General features: G+C 42.3%; 1 protein-coding gene across 1 annotated transcript in view; it reads left to right on the top strand.

The window, feature by feature from the left end:
* The window catches only part of LOC148509433 (uncharacterized), a 50,357-nt gene that overhangs the window by 11,126 nt on the left and 25,080 nt on the right, over nucleotides 1–14,151 (top strand). The window contains exon 3 of the mRNA XM_088443134.1: nucleotides 10,794–10,828. Within this exon, the coding sequence (XP_088299260.1) occupies nucleotides 10,794–10,828 (35 nt within the window). The remainder of the gene's footprint in view (nucleotides 1–10,793; nucleotides 10,829–14,151) is intronic.

Here is a 14,151-nt window from a genome sequence, read left to right on the forward strand (position 1 = left end):
CTTATTCATCCATGACCCTACACAATCATGTGTCACATAGACATGTGTCCAAGGATAAGACCCCTACTCAACCATGCGTCTAAGGATAAAGACCCCTACTCAACCATGTGTCTAAGGATAAAGACCCCTACTCAACCATGTTTCTAATGATAAGACCCCTACTCAGCCATGTGTCAAAGGATAAAGACCCCTACTCAACTAGGTGCCCAAGGATAAGACTTCTACTCAACCATGTGTGGATAAGACCCCTACTCAACCATGCGTCCAAGGATAAAGTCCTATTCAACCATGTGTCTAAGAATAAGACCCCTACTCAACTATGTGTCTAAGGATAAGACCCCCTACTCAGCCATGTGTCTAAGGATAAAGACCCCTACTCAGCCATGTGTCTAAGGATAAAGACCCCTACTCAGCCATGTGTCTAAGGATAAGAACCCTACTCAGCCATGTGTCTAAGGATAAGACCCCTACTCAGCCATGTGTCTAAGGAGTAGACCCCTACTCAACCATGTGTCTAAGGATAAGATCCCTACTCAGCCATGTGTCTAAGGATAAGACCACTACTCAGCCATGTGTCTAAGGATAAAGACCTACTCAGCCATGTGTCTAAGGATAAGATCCCTACTCAGCCATGTGTCTAAGGATAAAGACCCCTACTCAGCCATGTGTCTAAGGATAAGAACCCTACTCAGCCATGTGTCTAAGGATAAAGACCCCTACTCAACTAGGAGCCCAAGGATAAGACTTCTACTCAACCATGTGTGGATAAGACCCCTACTCAGCCATGCGTCCAAGGATAAAGTCCTATTCAACCATGTGTCTAAGAATAAGACCCCTACTCAACTATGTGTCTAAGGATAAGACCCCCTACTCAGCCATGTGTCTAAGGATAAGAACCCTACTCAGCCATGTGTCTAAGGATAAAGACCCCTACTCAGCCATGTGTCTAAGGATAAGAACCCTACTCAGCCATGTGTCTAAGGATAAGATCCCTACTCAGCCATGTGTCTAAGGATAAGACCCCTACTCAGCCATGTGTCTAAGGATAAAGACCTACTCAGCCATGTGTCTAAGGATAAGATCCCTACTCAGCCATGTGTCTAAGGATAAGACCCCTACTCAGCCATGTGTCTAAGGATAAGACCCCTACTCAGCCATGTGTCTAAGGATAAGACCCCTACTCAGCCATGTGTCTAAGGATAAAGACCCCTACTCAGCCATGTGTGTAAAAATAAAAATAATCAACCCTGCACAACTATGTGTCAAGTTATAAAATATCCTACTCAGCCATGTGTAGCAGGATAAAAGATCTACACAAACATGTGTCATAGAGAAAACCCCTAATCAACCATGTGTCACTGGAAAAAGGTCTCTATCATTTGTCACAAAATAAAAGACCCCATCTCCATTATATGTCCAAGTAAAAAAAAACTTTACTCAACCATGTGCCATAAGAAAAAGACCTTACTCAACCATTTGTTACAGGATAAAAGGCCCTATATCAGTAATATGGCTAAAGATAATAGACCCTACTCCATGATATCTCACAAGAAAAATAAGACTATACTTAAACAGATTTTGGGGAATACTCACTAAACGGCAGGTTGTGTGACCACACATTGCCGGCAATCTTGACCTGAAAATCACTTTTTATAGTGATTTACAAACCACCCTCGATGTGTGACGATTAGAAATGGCCAAACTGCCGGTGGGTTCTCCCAAACTGCCGCAAAACCGCCTGTAAGCTCTCTGGCCAATCAGGAGATGAGGAGGCACAGTACATTTGTTATTACAGAACGCTCTCTGGCCAATCAGGAGATGAGGAGGCACAGTACATTTGTTATTACAGAAAGCTCTCTGGCCAATCAGGAGATGAGGAGGCACAGTACATTTGTTATTACAGAAAGCTCTCTGGCCAATCAGGAGATGAGGAGGCACAGTACATTTGTTATTACAGAAAGCTCTCTGGACAATCAGGAGATGAGGAGGCACAGTACATTTGTTATTACAGAAAGCTCTCTGGCAAAGCAGGAGATAAGGAGGCACAGTACAATTGTTATTACAGAAAACTCTCTGGCCAAGCAGGAGATAAGGAGGCACAGTACATTTGTTATTACAGAAAGCTCTCTTCCCAATCAGGAGATGAGGAGGCACAGTACATTTGTTATTACAGAAAGCTCTCTGGCCAATCAGGAGATGAGGAGGCACAGTACATTTGTTATTACAGAAAACTCTCTGGCCAAGCAGTAGATAAGGAGGCACAGTACATTTGTTATTACAGAAAACTCTCTGGCCAAGCAGTAGATAAGGAGGCACAGTACATTTGTTATGTGAACAATCATTAAGTAATGAATAGGATGGAAAAACCTTAGTAATTATCTTATGGGGGGCAAGAAAAATTAATGAATAAATTAGGGGGCCAAGCTAAGGAGTAATTAGATTCAAAAAGTAATATTATTAATTCATTAAAGTAGCCGCCAATATTCAATCATTGCTAATAGAATGTATTTATGCATTAAGGGGCTAAAATACTAATCCAGGGTGTACTTATTTCTGGTGGACCTTTAAATGCAGACCTGACTGCTTGGACCCAATGGTGATAATTCCAGTATACAAATGCTAACTCCTCAGCCTGTATCGGGCCTGCCCTGACCTCTGACTGTGTGATGAGTGGTTGTGTGATGAGTGACTGTGTGATGAGTGGTTGTGTGATTCAGTGGTTGTGTGATGAGTGACTGTGTGATGAGTGACTGTGTGATGAGTGGTTGTGTGATGAGTGACTGTGTGATGAGTGGTTGTGTGATGAGTGACTGTGTGATGAGTGGTTGTGTGATGAGTGGTTGTGTGATGAGTGACTGTGTGATGAGTGACTGTGATGAGTGACTGTGTGATGAGTGGTTGTGTGATGAGTGACTGTGTGATGAGTGGTTGTGTGATGAGTGACTGTGTGATGAGTGGTTGTGTGATGAGTGACTGTGTGATGAGTGGTTGTGTGATGAGTGACTGTGTGATGAGTGATTGTGTGATGAGTGGTTGTGTGATGAGTGACTGTGTGATGAGTGACTGTGTGATGAGTGGTTGTGTGATGAGTGACTGTGTGATGAGTGACTGTGTGATGAGTGGTTGTGTGATGAGTGACTGTGTGATGAGTGACTGTGTGATGAGTGGTTGTATGATGAGTGACTGTGTGATGAGTGGCTGTGTGATGATGTATCACTAATAGCGACTCATCCCTATCTGTGCCTGGGATACTGTACTCAGCTCAGACTCACTGTTGGCTGAGTCTAATTGCCTGGAAACTGAATTGCTAAATAAGAAGAATGTGGAACTGTGTACATTTGGAGGGCTGAGCTGGCCTGAGAATCGCTGTTAAATGTTATCCAACTATTAATAAAGTCCAAAAATGTCAGCCCTCTAGATAAACACAGGTGACAGTAAAAGAGCCATTTTAGCCTCTTTTGTCTTAGCGTGTAGAAGGCGGGGAGGTTATATTGCTCAGCGGTGAATAATACACTGACTCCCCCCCCCCCCCCCCAGTTTTTGAATGATAAACAATGGTTCACAAGGAAAAAGAACATTTTAATATTTTGCAATAAGTTGTTCTTAAGCAATAATATCACTGTCCTGCTGCAGTGTCTACACCAGGAGTATTCAACATTCGGCCCTCCAGCTGCTGTGGAACTACACCTCCCAGCATGCCCTGCCACAGCTATAGCATGTCCTAATAGCAAAACTGTGGCAGGGCATGCTGGAATGTGTAGTTCCACAGCAGCTGGGGGGCCCCGCATGTTGAATAGCCCTGGTCATCAAGTGTCAGTAAATTTACTGACAGAGGATAAATATGTAATGAAATTTGAATGTACTGTACAGAATCTATGTGTATATATAGAGATGTAATGTATCTATAATGATATAATGTATCTAAAATGATATAATGTACCTCCTAATCATCTCTCTCTCTATTCTAGCTGTTACTGTTACTAATTCCCTTATCGGTTACAACCAAACATTGTGTACATTTTTTTTGTCTGTCAGTAAATTTTCAGTTGTCAGTAAAATGATTTCCAAAGCCTGGCACCCAGGCTATTTTTACAAAGATTTTAAACAGCGTTCACTGCCCAAATGGCGGCATCACATGACGGCCGAATAATAATGTTCTGTGATTGTGTGACCAACATTTTATTTTTTCTCTAATGGTCATTTAGGATTACAAAATGCGTTAAGAATTACACTGTACTTTGTATTCTCCAAAAGCGTCTGTACGATGGCACAGGGGATTGGCGCTGTATTTTGCAAGCTTGCAGTTTGGCAAAAGTAATGAGAAAAGTGCCTCACATTAATGCCTGCTATCCCTTTTGGAGAATAGTTTTTCTTTTCTTATGTATTCAGTAACTGATGAGACTTGGGGGCCTTTATCTCATGTGTCACATTTCTAGTGTCATTGGTTTATATAAATGCACCGTTCCGTAAAGTATACCCAGATGACGCCAAAATAAAGTATGATTTACAAATTAAATTTAAGATAATTAAAGTATCCTTCCTATCTAGGGGTAAATGTAATAGGGTTCAAGTTTATTAAAAATGGAAGTTTACCGTGAGAGTTTGCATTTGTCAAATATATGAGAACGTGCAAAATCGCAGTATATTCCCATCAAACCTTCTCGCACCGGACAAACACGGTGTACAGATATTTTCCATGTTAAACATACAACTCTCCGGATGTAATAGGTTGCGAGGAGTCGCAAACTCGCACAGAAGTAATAAACAAACCGGCAAAAGTAAATAGACTGATTCCACGACGTCGAGTTCAATGGAAATCAGCATACGAGCCCTATTAACACACAAGAAGTCCATTTAGACTATTCCAACCTCTATATAAAACACTCCTGCCTCCATGTTACCTGTGCAGGTGTAGCAATGGCGAATTTTGTGAACTCCTATGAGATGTATATGACTGGGCTCCTGACTATTGAGGAGCAGCGCAGGAGGACGGCATTTCAGGGGGAATAACTTGCTTCACCTCCTCTTCAAAGCAAGTGAAGTGGATCTGAACTGCTGGGCCACCCTTTGTTTTCAAGTAGCTCCTCGGACGTTTTCGGCTTTGAGAACTCACTTGACATCTGGGAAACACTTTTTACAGTTCTCCACACAGCGCTTACAGGAACTAACTGCATTCGCTGCATCACATACCCCCTGCCTTAAAACCTCCTTGCGGGGCAGGAATGTGCAGTGAGTGCCAGCGACTAGCAGCCTCACCTATACTGGCACAATTGCATGCACTAGTGCACAGTTTTCCTCACAGGAAAACCGCACATAGCACCCTGTTCTGGTCTTGCCTGAGGTACACACTGCAACCCGGTCGTTCACCGGATCGTGCAGTTTGTACCCACTGCCCGATATAATCGGACCATCGGGCATCGTATTGGTGGGTCGCCTAGTGTGTGCCCAGCCTAGGTAGTTTAGGCTGGATTTCTTTTGTTATTGGTCAGCAATAGGCAATGAGAGATCCTAGGCGCAGTGGCCCCTAGGATCTATAATGGGTCCAGAGTGTGAGGTGCACACGGGCCCCCAGGTCCAGGGGGGGCCCACACCACACACCCTGCACCCATATTATGTAAAACTTACCTCTCCGAAGGTCCTGTGCCGGGTATCCCAGCGCTGCTCAAATGCCAGAAAATGGCCGTTTTTCCAGTGTTTTGCACATGTGTTGTGAGGAAATCGCCGGGAAAATGGTGGCCGAAATTTTTGGGTTTTGGATTCTGACATTTTTAGCTGTTTTTACCGATTTCTATCGATTTTTAACCGATTTTTATCCAAATCCAAAACTAAAACACTTCAGGGTGTTTTTGCAAAACCAAAACACAAAGATTAATTCAGATCCAAAACCAAAACACAAGGGTCGGCCTTACTTTAGTAAGGGGTAGTGAGCAGGGGTGTTTAAAGAGAGGGGGGGGGCCCGTGTGCCGCCTCTGGGCCCCCTCCTCTCTGGCAGCACATTAGATTCTGGCTTAATGCCAGAATCTACTGCGCATGCCTGGGTCTCCGGGAAAATGGCACTCGCACCTAATACCCGGGGACATCTTTTCTGCACATGGGTGAGTCACGGGGAAAATGGCCGCTATGATTTTTGCTACTCTGCAGTGTTTGCCTGGCGCTGCGGAGCAGCACTCGGGAGAGACTGCAGAAAGGTAAGTATAACTAAATATGGGCGCAGGGTGTGCAGTGTGGGCCCCCATGGACCCGGGGGCCCGTGTGTTCCGCACACCCTGCACCCATTATAGATACACTCCTGGTAGTGAGTCTTCACAGCTCAGCTTATATTTGCCAAGGGGAAGGGGGGCGTATCAATCGCTCTCGAATTTAGTAAAATATATTTGGCTGGACCTGAGTGTTTTGTAGTGTCCTTCTTTGCCTCCCAATTAAGTCAAAAATCAGGGTAATTCTTTTAATAAAAAAGTTGTGACCCTTAAGCCAATGAAGGGCGGATACAATTAGAGGCGGAAAGCGTTCGCTGATGCTTGGTTTTCACCACATATCGCTCTATTCAATTCCAGGATGTTTTCGGATGTGCGACAAGTCCATAGACAAAAACAGGCGTAAAAGTTTCTCCACCCAGAGGCAGGAGAGAAGATGTGCCAAATCTCTATTTTGGGCTAAAAATGCTTTTAGAATTGCAGGTGGCTGCAGCAGGTGGGGGGTTTTTTAAGTTTTTTAAAAGGCACTTTTAGAGATCCAAAAATATACTAGTACCCATTTGCATGTACCCCCAATTTAACTACAGCAATTATTTTTCACAAAATAAATTGCTTTAGAACATTTTTCCACTCCTATGCAAATATGCAAATAACAGCCCTTTGTCTCCATTTAAAAACCCAAAAAACTTTTATTAGGGCTATTAATACACTTTTATACTGATTCCCCGGGTCAGTTATGCTTTTTATGGGTACAGACTGATTTCCCCATAATACTGTAAGCTGTCCTTTTCCGCTATTCGCTGCATTCGCACATATGCGTTTTCGCCTGTTTTGGTACTGAATAGGGCGAAGAGCGGGTGCACGCATTGTGAAAGTATGCAAAAACATCGCGTCCAAGCAGGTGAATGAGGCAAAAAGATTGCAGCGGCGAATGGATTTTGCAAACCGCAAAGTTTCGCCTCTAATTGAATCCGCCCCGAAGTCTGGGACCCTGTGGTTATTGTTAGTAATAAGTTAAGATATGTCACTTCTATATGTTGTTGGTTAATTGCAATAAATTTATGGACGCCTTAATTTGACAAGGACAAAAAAATATAACAACCAAGACAAACAAGGGCACAAGGACAAATCAATCAGAAAACAATATCCCCACTCACCACACTCCAAACGCTAACCTGCTCATTATTCTCCACTCTCCTACACCTGACTCATTCCCCTCCACTCTCCTACACCTGACTCATTCCCCTACACTCTCCTACACCTGACTCATTCCCCTACACTCTCCAACACCTGTCTCCTTCCCCTACATTCTCCTACACCTGTCTCCTTCCACTACACTCTCCTACACCTGTCTCCTTCCCCTACACTCTCCTACACCTAACTCATTCCCCTACACTCTCCTACACCTGACTCATTCCCCTACACTCTCCAACACCTGTCTCCTTCCCCTACATTCTCCTACACCTGTCTCCTTCCACTACACTCTCCTACACCTGTCTCCTTCCCCTCCACTCTACTACACCTGTCTCCTTCCACTACACTCTCCTACACCCGTCTCCTTCCACTACATTCTCCTACACCTGTCTCCTTCCCCTCCACTCTACTACACCTGTCTCCTTCCCCTCACTCTCCTACACCTGTCCCCTTCCAATACACTCTCCTACACCTGTCTCCTTCCTCTACACTCTCCTACACCTGTCTCCTTCCCCTCTCTCTCCTACACCTGTCTCCTTCCAATACACTCTCCTACACCTGTCTCCTTCCGATACACTCTTCTACACCTGTCTCCTTCCTCTACACTGTCCTACACCTGTCTCCTTCCGCTACCCTCTCCCACACCTGTCTCCTTCCGCTACACTCTCCTACACCTGTCTCCTTCCCCTACACTCTCCTACACCTGTCTCCTTCTGCTACACCCTCCTACACCTTTCTCCTTCCCCTACACTCTCCTACACCTGTCTCCTTCCGATACACTCTCCTACACCTGTCTCCTTCCAATACACTCTCCTACACCTGTCTCCTTCCCCTCCACTCTCCTACACCTGTCTCCTTCCGCTACACTCTCCTACACCTGTCTCCTTCCACTACACTCTCCTACACCTGTCTCCTTCCAATACACTCTCCTACACCTGTCTCCTTCCCCTCCACTCTACTACACCTGTCTCCTTCCACTACACTACTACACCTGTCTCCTTCCCCTACACTCTCCTACACCTGTCTCCTTCCACTCCACTCTACTACACCTGTCTCCTTCCGATACGCTTTCCTACACCTGTCTCCTTCCCCTCACTCTCCTACACCTGTCTCCTTCCGATACACTCTCCTACACCTGTCTACTTCCACTACACTCTCCTACACCTGTCTCCTTCTGCTACCCTCTCCCACACCTGTCTCCTTCCGATACACTCTCCCACACCTGTCTCCTTCCCCTACCCTCTCCTACACCTGTCTCCTTCCCCTACACTCTCCTACACCTGTCTCCTTCCGCTACACCCTCCTACACCTTTCTCCTTCCGCTACACCCTCCTACACCTTTCTCCTTCCGCTACACTCTCCTACACCTTTCTCCTTCCCCTACACTCTCCTACACCTGTCTCCTTCCGATACACTCTCCTACACCTGTCTGACAACTTTTCTGACACCTCCTGCTTAAAACCCAAAAAGTCAGAAGGATCGTGAGGCCCCGCTTTCACGGTCTGTATTCATACTGAAAATCAAGATCAAGCGAGCTTTTGCCCTTCTGCTCCGCAACACTCTCCTACACCTGTCTCTTTCCGCTACACTCTCCACCTGTCTCCTTCCTCTACACTCTCCTACACCTCTCCTTCCACTACACTCTTTCACCTGTCTCCATCCACTACACTCTCCTACACCTGTCTCCATCCGCTACACTCTCCTACACCTGTCTCCTTCCTCTACACTCTCCTACACCTGTCTCCTTCCCCTACACTCTCCTATACCTGTCTCCTTCCGATACACTCTCCTACATCTGTCTCCTTCCTCTACACTCTCCTATACCTGTCTCCTTCCCCTACACTCTCCTACACCTGTCTCCTTGCACTACACTCTGCTACACCTGTCTCCTTCCTCTACACTCTCCTACACTTGTCACCTTCCACAACACTCTCCTACACCTGTCTCCTTCCGCTACATTCTCCTACACCTGTCTCCTTCCTCTACACTCTCCTACACCTGTCTCCTTCCCCTACACTCTCCTACACTTGTCTCCGTCCTCTATACTCTCCTACACCTGTCTCCTTCCCCTACACTCTCCTACACCTGTCTCCTTCCTCTACACTCTCCTACACCTGTCACCTTCCCCAACACTCTCCTACACCTGTCTCCTTCCGCTACACTCTCATACACCTGTCTCCTTCCACTACACTCCTACACCTGTCTCCATCCTTTACACTTTCCTACGGAACCTGTCTCCTTCCGCTACACTCTCCTACACCTGTCTCCTTCCGCTACACTCTCCTACACCTGTCTCCTTCCACTACACTCCTACAGCTGTCTCCTTCCACTACACTCTCCTACACCTGTCTCCTTTCGCAACACTCTCCTACACCTGTCTCCTTCTGCTACACTCTCCTACACCTGTCTCCTTCCTCTACACTTTTCTACACCTGTCTCCTTCCTCTACACTCTCCTACACCTGTCTCCTTCCACTACACTCCTACACCTGTCTCCTTCCACTACACTCTTCAACACCTGTCTCCTTCCACTACACTCTCCTACACCTGTCTCCTTCCGCTACCATCTCCTACACCTGTCTCCTTCCTCTACACTCTCCTACACCTGTCTCCTTCCTCTACACTCTCCTACACCTGTCTCCTTCCACTACACTCTCCTACACCTGTCTCCTTCCACTACACTCTCCAACACCTGTCTCCTTCCACTACACTCTCCTACACCTGTCTCCTTGCACTACACTCTCCTACACCTCTCTCCTTCCAATACACTCTCCTACACCTGTCTCCTTCCACTACACTCCTACACCTGTCTCCTTCCACTATACTCTCCTACACCTGTCTCCTTCTGCTACCATCTCCTACACCTGTCTCCTTCCTCTACGCTCTCCTACACCTGTCTCCTTCCACTACACTCTCCAACACCTGTCTCCTTCCACTACACTCTCCTACACCTGTCTCCTTGCACTACACTCTCCTACACCTGTCTCCTTCCTCTACACTCTCCTACACCTGTCTCCTTCCATTACACTCTCCTACACCTGTCTCCTTGCACTACACTCTCCTACACCTGTCTCCTTCCTCTACACTCTCCTACACCTGTCTCCTTCCATTACACTCTCCTACACCTGTCTCCTTGCACTACACTCTCCTACACCTGTCTCCTTACGCTTCACTAAATTGTGAGTTTTTTTTAGTCTGAATAACATGAAAGTTTGTATATTTACTTGACCAATTGTTTAAAAAGTGTGAGAAAACTCTCAAATTACCTAACTCTCACCCTATTATATTGGACTAGTCTTTGTCAAATTATCTCCATTCTGCTGAAGATAGTGCCAATGTATTATTCCATAAAAAAAAAGTGGGATCTGACTGCATGATTTTAATTTGAGTTGTTTTTTTACTTTAGCAAACACAAAATTATTTGGAAAGAAGAATAGAATGGTAAGTTACATGGCAATACCCACATCTTGTATTTATATTAGCGTGTCTGTTGTGTAGCAATAGAAACATGGAGTATGTATAATTAAAGTTACAAACACCAGCTGTAAACATTCCAGATTCGGAAACAGGTACAAGTTTGGTCAAACCCCCATTCACTCAGGCAGCACATCAGTCGGTTTAGTAATCGTTACCTAAATACACTGCTCTGGGCACAAGCAGCCAAGCGTTTTAATGCAGCAAAATGTACTGTATAACAAATGCATCTAATATTTAGGGGGGAGATGGATCTAGCCTTGGAGAGAGATGAAGTGGAGAAAATGCCCTAAGCAACCAATCAGCTCCTGACATTTATCTGGCACAGTCTTTGAAATGACAGTCAAAGCTGATTGGTTGATTTGGGCAATTTCTCCACTTTATCTTCCTCCAAGGCTTGTTACATCTCCCCTTAAACTCACTTATTTCTTACTACCTGAGGCTTTTCCCATGGGTGACTGTGGTTGAATTGAATACTCTTTCATAGCTGTCAAAGCTCTTCGAATTCACACAATATATGTACATTCTCCTAATTCACACAATATATGTACATTCTACTAATTCACACATTATATGTACATTCTCCTAATTCACACACTGTATGTACATTCTCCTAATTCACACAGTATATGTACATTCTCCTAATTCACACAATCTATGTACATTCTCATAATTCACACATTATATGTACATTCTCCTAATTCACACACTGTATGTACATTCTCCTAATTCACAAAATCTATGTACATTCTCCTAATTCACACAATATATGTACATTCTCCTAATTCACACAATCTATGTACATTCTCCTAATTCACACAATATATGTACATTCTCCTAATTCACACAATATATGTACATTCTCCTAATTCACACAATATATGTACATTCTCATAATTCATACAATCTATGTACATTCTCCTAATTCATACACTATATGTACATTCTCCTAATTCACACAATGTATGTACATTCTCCTAATTCACACAATATACTGTATGTACATTCTCTTTATTCCCACAATATATGTAAATTCTCCTAATTCATACAATCTATGTACATTCTCCTAATTCATACAATCTATGTACATTCTCCTAATTCACACAATATATGTACATTCTCCTAATTCACACAATATATGTACATTCTCCTAATTCATACAATCTATGTACATTCTCCTAACTCACACAATCTATGTACATTCTCCTAATTCACACAATCTATGTACATTCTCCTAATTCACATAATATATGTACGTTCTCCTAATTCACACAATATATGTACAGTCTCCTAATTCACACAATATATGTACATTCTCCTAATTCATACAATCTATGTACATTCTCATAATTCACACATTATATGTACATTCTCCTAATTCACACACTGTATGTACATTCTCCTAATTCACACAATCTATGTACATTCTCCTAATTCACACAATCTATGTACATTCTCCTAATTCACACAATATATGTACATTCTCCTAATTCACACAATCTATGTACATTCTCCTAATTCATACAATCTATGTACATTATCCTAATTCACATAATATATGTACGTTCTCCTAATTCACACAATATATGTACAGTCTCCTAATTCACACAATATATGTACATTCTCCTAATTCATACAATCTATGTACATTCTCATAATTCACACATTATATGTACATTCTCCTAATTCACACACTGTATGTACATTCTCCTAATTCACACAATCTATGTACATTCTCCTAATTCACACAATCTATGTACATTCTCCTAATTCACACAATATATGTACATTCTCCTAATTCACACAATCTATGTACATTCTCCTAATTCATACAATCTATGTACATTATCCTAATTCACACAATATATGTACATTCTCCTAATTCACACAATATATGTACATTCTCCTAATTCACACACTATATGTACATTCTCCTAATTCACACACTATATGTACACTTTACTAATTCACACAATCTATGTACATTCTCCTAATTCACACACTATATGTACATTCTCCTCATTCACATAATATATGTACGTTATCCTAATTCACACATTATATGTACATTCTCCTAATTCACATAATATATGTACATTCTCCTAATTCACACATTATATGTACATTCTCCTAATTCACACAATATACTGTATGTACATTCTCCTAATTCACACAATATATGTACATTCTCCTAATTCATACAATCTATGTACATTCTCCTAATTCATACAATCTATGTACATTCTCCTAATTCACACAATATATGTACATTCTCCTAATTCACACACTATATGTACATTCTCCTAATTCACACAATATATGTACACTCTCCTAATTCATACAATCTATGTACATTCTCCTAATTCACACAATATATGTACATTCTCCTAATTCACACAATCTATGTACATTCTCCTAAGTCAAACACATTCTCCTAATTCACACAATATATGTACATTCTCCTACTTCACACAATATATGTACATTCTACTAATTCACACAATATATGTACATTCTCCTAATTCACACACTATATGTACATTCTCCTAATTCACACACTATATGTACATTCTCCTAATTCACAAACTATATGTACATTCTCCTACTTCACACACTATATGTACATTCTCCTAATTCACACAATCTATGTACATTCTCCTAATTCACACACTATATGTACATTCTCCTAATTCACATAATATATGTACGTTCTCCTAATTCACACATTATATGTACATTCTCCTAATTCACACAATATACTGTATGTACAGTCTCCTAATTCACACAATATATGTACATTCTCCTAATTCATACAATCTATGTACATTCTCCTAATTCATACAATCTATGTACATTCTCCTAATTCACACAATATATGTACATTCTCCTAATTCATACACTATATGTACATTCTCCTAATTCACACACTATATGTACATTCTCCTAATTCACACAATCTATGTACATTCTCCTAATTCAGACAATATATGTACATTCTCCTAATTCACACACTATATGTACATTCTCCTAATTCACCCAATATATGTACATTCTCCTAATTCACATAATATATGTACATTCTCCTAATTCACACAATATATGTACATTCTCCTAATTCACACAATCTATGTACATTCTCCTAATTCACACAATCTATGTACATTCTCCTAATTCACACACTATATGTACATTCTCCTAATTCACATAATATATGTACATTCTCCTAATTCACACAATATATGTACATTCTCCTAATTCACACATTATATGCACATTCTCCTAATTCACAT

Source organism: Taudactylus pleione, unplaced genomic scaffold (assembly GCF_031769625.1).
Source record: "Taudactylus pleione unplaced genomic scaffold, aTauple2 ptg000327l, whole genome shotgun sequence".
NCBI lineage: Eukaryota > Metazoa > Chordata > Amphibia > Anura > Myobatrachidae > Taudactylus > Taudactylus pleione.